General features: G+C 34.9%; 2 gene segments (V, D, J or C); both read right to left on the bottom strand.

The window, feature by feature from the left end:
• LOC107576449 (Ig kappa chain V-III region NG9-like) overlaps window positions 1-4,440 on the bottom strand; it is a 5,864-nt gene extending 1,424 nt beyond the window's left edge. Inside the window, 1 exon segment of the V gene segment in view lies at window positions 4,341-4,440. Within this exon segment, the coding sequence occupies window positions 4,341-4,389 (49 nt within the window).
• A 309-nt stretch (window positions 4,441-4,749) lies between these two features.
• Window positions 4,750-6,308, bottom strand: part of LOC107576448 (Ig kappa chain V-III region NG9-like) — a 9,241-nt gene continuing 7,682 nt past the window's right edge. The window contains 1 exon segment of the V gene segment in view: window positions 4,750-4,868. Coding sequence covers window positions 4,750-4,868 — 119 coding nt within the window.

Genomic DNA, 6,308 nt, shown 5'->3' with positions numbered 1-6,308 from the left:
ATTTTTAATTCAAAGTAAAATAAGAGGGAGATGTTTAAATTGACAAGTTTAATGACATCAATTAATCTCCACTGCTGGACAAAACACTTGATAAATGATCATAAAAACAACCAGTATGGACAAAAATGGCTATATTCTTCAATACATTTAACATCTTTCTGTCACTGTTTGACATTTAGATACCAATTTAGATTTCACAACTTTAAACATTCCTGAAACTTCAGCAGTTTTAATATTATGTTTCGCTGTCTCTATGAATATGTGCTGCACTCAGTCCTTTATTTTTGTCTGTATGAAAGCAATCTAAAGTGAATGTTGAAGATACCTGATCATCAGCTATTTTTGCCAAAAGCTCTCGTCTGCTGATGGTCAGATAAGTGTTGATTCACATGCTAGTGACTCCCCCTTCTGTGTGTACAGAGAATAAACCACTCAACATCGTTCTAGAAATACTTTATTCATTTACAATATTAATGTGTTGTTCTTTTATTTAACTGGGGTTTAATTTTGTTTAAAAAAACTATGACTGTGTCGATTTAATATGTGTTCATTTGTTTGAGAAGCACACATGTCACTCATTGAAAGAAAGATCCTGGTGATTCTCTTGGAAAATATGGTTACTTTACTGGGCTGAAACTAGACTTGATATTAAAGATCATCTGCTCATAGATTCATACACAATCTTAATATTTGACTGTTTGGCAGAGCTCTAATGTGATTTTCAAAGTTAAATGTTTAGATTTTGAGGTGTTTATTAAGGGTTTGGTGGATTTAGGATCGTTGTCAAAGGAAGTGTTCATAGAGATCAAGTAGATAAACTTACATATTTATATTATATATATATATAAATATATAATTATATTTATATAACATTTATGGATGGAATGTTATTTAAATGTATACATTAAAAACTTAAAATGTTTTAAAACTATAATTAAGTATTTTTTCAAAATTCTATTAACATTCACTTAAATATTCATTCAGATAATAAATATTGATTGTGTCTGTTTTGATTCATATTTTGTCTTCTTTTTTTTTTTGCATTGAGATGGTCAGGGCTCACTCACTGAACCATGAAAACACCTGCAAATGGAAGAAATTATGAAACTATTCTGTGTAGTCAAATTATGAAGCTCAAACACTGAAAGATTTCCTCAGATCACTACTGGTTCTCTGTGTGTGGACTCTGTGTAGTTTGACTGCATCATGAAGCTCCTGTGAGGACGCTGAACATCTGCTGATGGAGCTGCTCTATTCTGAGAGGAACAGAATCACTCAAATATGAGTTTGACTGTTTGACTCTTTATTCTCTGAAATGAGTCAGTAGAGTTGAACTAATGGAGAGATGAGGTTTGTTCACACTGAGACTCAGCAGTCATACTGACCTTCTGAATGATTCAATCAACTGTTGACTGCTTTGCAGGGGACTTAACAGGGAGAGTAAAAAATGTGAAAATAAGTATTATTTTTTTGATTCAAGATGAAAAAAGGGCAGACTTGTAGTGTTTAATGTTCAATTTGCTACAAAAAAATATTTGTGTTGTTTGTGATCGTCTCATCAGCAGCTGCAGTTTCTCTCAGCTGTATCAGTGCAGTCACTGTGACTCTGACTGACCGAGGTTTTTGTACGACTCTTTATCACTGACGGCAGATCTTTTTCCTATTTAGTGCCCAAACTCTGGAATAATCTACCTAACACTGTTCGGGAGGCAGACACACTCTGTCAGTTTAAATCTAGATTAAAATCAAATGATTGGGACACTTTTTGTCATTGAAATGGCTTGGAAAATTGTCCCAATCAACCTGAATTCACCCTACTCTTTGAAATCATGATTGCATTACAGTATGTTGTTTTAAACCCTGAATATTTTACTTATAACTTAATTATATTTTACTTATAACTTCATTATAATTCTTCATTAATAATTATTTAGTTATTTGTAATGTTAAAAAAATTGAAAGTAGTTTCAATGTAGCTACACTGTAATAAAAATCGTTAAAAAAATGGTAAATGACTGGCAGCTATGGCTGCCAAACAAAAACAGTGCAAAAACAATAATTTTACAGAAATTTTTATTAAAGGTTTTACAGAAAAAAAAAAATATTTTACAGATTTTTCCTTGTTTCAATTATGATATTTTACTTTAATTTTATGGTTTTTGTTTCAGTCATTTACCATTTTTTTTACGGGACTTTTTTTTACAGTGTAGCTACTTTTTGACAGTAACTTGTTGCATAGCTAGCTACTTTTTCAAAAGGGTAGCTTGAATGTAGCTTAACTACTTTAATTTACCAGTAGCTTGTAAAGCTACAGTTTCAGAGTAGCTTCCCAAACACTGGAGACTTATATATAGGAAATAAAGACAAAAGCAAAAAATTCAGTCAAATGTATCCTACAAAGAGGGTTTTGTCCTCTGCCATTAACGCTCGCTGGTTGGAGCAAAATGCATTCTGGGATACCTGGCTGCCTCAAGTTCGCACAAGTCACCTCTTGATGCATCCTTGATAAAAGGGGCGGAGCAAGAACACATCCGGGGATTTGAACTGTACTTGGCTAGATGTGAACTTTGAATTGGAACAGTAACAAATCCACAAGAACACAAGTACAGACAAGAACGCATATTGAGAAACGGCTCTTGTATAGGCAGTGGTTCGAGATGTAGTTCGATTGTGCTTCGAGGAACGTGAGTTCGAGTCCTAGCTTGGGGACCTTTCTGATCCGATAAATAATTTTTTTTTTTTTCTAATTAAAACACTAATGTTTTCTATGCAGTTTAGAAATATGCAAGTTGATTTAAGAAATTTCCAGGAAATGCATGGAAAAAGGCAACTGCAACATTGCTATTTTATTTGCTCTTATTTCATTCATAGCGTTTACTCTCATTTACTTCACACACTTGTTTCTGCATTGTAATTTTAGAGGTTTATGTGAAACAACAGGCCTTCCTTTGGCTCACCGTTCCTGCACAGTTTTAAAAAGTATTTCACTTAAGTAATTTGCAGGTCTGGAAAAGTATGGGGAAAAAAAGAGAACAGAGTATGGAAACATATTTGTGTTTCGACTATTTGCCCTATTCAGTGTTCAAAAATATAAAATTAATAATTCTTTAAAAAATATATATCATACAAGCAGAGAGATTTCATGACAAACGTTTAGTGATCATTTGAACACAGCTGAATTATTTCAAGGTGCACATTTAATTACGCAGAACTCTTTAAGCGAGTCATTTTTGAACTTCACTAAACAAATGTGCATGTGCCACGCAAACCAGCAAAAGATAAAGAAGCAAACACGTAGGCCTAGTAGAACATGTATCTGTATCTAAGTTGATTATTAGCCTACTCTTGACAGAGAGCTGGTTTGATTGATTGTGCTGTGCTTATTCCATTCATTCGTGTATCATATCGTAGCCTATAAAGTTTAAACCATTACCTTTTAAATATAGCCTACACAAATAGTAGAACGTGTATGATGTATTATTTTAGTTGATATTACTTTTGCCAAGCTCTGATTTCTGAGAGAATCACGGAAAGGCAACAGCAAAGCAGCATTTGATTTGCGTTCTTTTTATTCATGAAGTTTACATTCATTCACTTCACACACCCATTATTGCGTGACTTTAGAGGTTTGTGTATAATATCATGCTGATCCCTTGGCTCACCTGCTGTCTATAGCAAACACCAGACTCGGCCAGCCTCAGCCGAATATTCGGGCAGAATTATTTGTTATCTTTTATTGCTACAAATATACCCGTGCTACTTAAGACTGGTTTTGTGGTCCAGGGTCTCAAATAAGTAAATGATAAAGTAAATGTGTTTAATCACATCCTCTCATCAGCAGCTGCAGTGTCTCTCAGCTGTATCAGTGCAGTCACTGTGACTCTGACTGACTGAGGTTTTTGTACGACTCTTTATCACTGTGTGAACACATATTTACTGTTGATGTAGTGGTAACTCTGACAGTAATAATCTCCTGTATCTTCAGTCTGGACTCCACTGATGGTGAGAGTGAAATCACTGTTAGATCCACTGCCACTGAATCTAGATGGAGTTCCTGACTGGAGGCTGTTTATGTAATAAATGAGGAGTTTAGGAGCTTCTCCAGGTTTCTGCTGATACCAGGCTAAGTAGTTGCTGTATATTCCTACATCTATATTACACTCTATTGTCGCTGTTTGACCCTGTTGGACAGTTTTAAGTTTAGGCTGGGTCACAGTGATTCCACTGGATTCTGAATAAAATAAAATAAAATAAATTAGTTTGCAAATCTTCTTAACAGCAGAATATTAAAATGATAAAAACAATGATAGCATTATCAATATCAAAAATAAACATCCTACCATGAATAAAAGCTACAATGGTCCAGATGAGGATGAGGTTGCTGTTCATTGTTGTTGTTGTGTCTTGTGTGATGATGAAGATTGTGTTGTGTTCTGCTCTCAGTCATGAAGTGTTAAACTCACAGCACTATAAACACTCTCAGAGCACTGAAGCATGTGCTGACGATGCAAAGAAGTGGGCAGGATTCACAACAGCTTGAGCTAATAATATAGTTGTCAGACTTTGTTCCTTGTTTTGTGTGTTTTGCTCACCATGTGCCTTCTTTGCCCTTATTTGGTTATCTTCCTGTTCCTGCTCCCTGATTGTTTCTAATTTGTTTCCAGGTGTGTCTCGTCTTCCCCTGATTATGTTGTGTTCTTAAGAAGTGTTTTGTTCAGAGTTCTTTGTCCGGTATCGTTCGTCCGAGTGCTACGTGTGTTTTCCGTGTTCCCTTGAATTCATTAAAATCTCTCGATTGATGTACTTCTCGCCTCCTTCGTTCCTCGCTCCGCGCTCCTCACAGTAGTGCAACCGTGACAGTAGTACCTCTGAAAAGATGTATAACAGAGAAGATTCAAGACGAACGTTGCAGTGATGGCTTCCTTGACTCTGTATTTAACATTAATGAATAAGAAAAGCAACATGTATACACATCAATGCATGTATCATTTCTTTTTCCCAGTAATGACTGGCTATAAACATGAGACTTCAAACACTTTCCATCACACTAGAAGGAACAAGAAAATACAATCAACAGGTCACATGAAGAACACCCTCCACACAGTTCACATGCTCCAGCCCAAAAAAGAAGGCATTGCCTTCACAAACGACACTCAAATCTCATGCTTTCTACAAACAGTATAAGATTTCTAGAATGTACACATAAGCACTGGGGAAATATATAACATTTTCATCAACATCTACTCTTAACACAAAATGACGGTATGAAACAGATGATACATCAATGCAGCTAATATATTAACCACATGCTCATATCTAAACACCGCTCAATCAATCGCGTCCGGTGCACTCCACACAATAAAGACACATATTCAATTGATTAAGACAAATGCAATGCATAACTCACGGGGGGGGGGGATGTTCTCATATAACATCAACATATTGACCATTTGTATTGAATAGCGGGCTATCGTGCTAACCGCACACTACACTCATGACACACAATTATTAAGTCAGATGAACTGTTTTTAACACGTATACTTCATTATCATCACACTGAACAGAATTTATACTCAAACGGGAAGTGTGTTTTGTGCATTTTGTTCTGCAGATACCTGAAAAAAAAGTATAATAGAGAAGATTAAAGACGAATTAAAGACGAACGTTGCAGTGATGGCTTCCTTGACTCAGTATTTAACATTAATGAAGCGCATCACAGGCGTGCCGCCTATTGAGACGTGCAGTGATGTCATGACGCAGGTATGCCAAACAAACATGATGACCCACACGAGGGAGGACTAACCTTATGTAGAATAAAGCAGTTGTCTTTATATCATTATGTCATTTTTTATTTAAATAATAATAATAATATAACTGAATATAGTTAACAATAATTTTGAATGCATCTGTAAAAAGATAAATTCTTCTAACTGAACTGAATGGTAACACTTTAGTATTGGGACCAATTCTCCATGTTAACTAGTTGCTTTATAGCATGCCTATTATTTACATATTTGATGTTTATTAGTACTTATCAAGCACATATTTTGCATTATCATATTCTACATCCCTAATCCTACTCAATACCTAAACTTAACAACTACCTTACTAATTATTAATAAGCAGCAAATTAGGAGTTTATTGAGTCAAAAGTCATAGTTAATGGTTTGTTAATAGAGATAACTGGACATTAAAGAGCATCTGCTCTCTAAAACCATATAAATTCATACATCTGAACCAGTCTGACATGAGACAGAATACTGAGGTGATATTCATATTTATCTTTTATCTTTTATAATATATATATA

Source organism: Sinocyclocheilus grahami, unplaced genomic scaffold (genome assembly GCF_001515645.1).
Source record: "Sinocyclocheilus grahami isolate Dianchi unplaced genomic scaffold, SAMN03320097.WGS_v1.1 scaffold3695.1, whole genome shotgun sequence".
Taxonomy (NCBI): Eukaryota; Metazoa; Chordata; class Actinopteri; order Cypriniformes; family Cyprinidae; genus Sinocyclocheilus; species Sinocyclocheilus grahami.
Note: the sequence above shows the minus strand (reverse complement) of the source record. Positions and strands in the feature narration are given on the sequence as shown.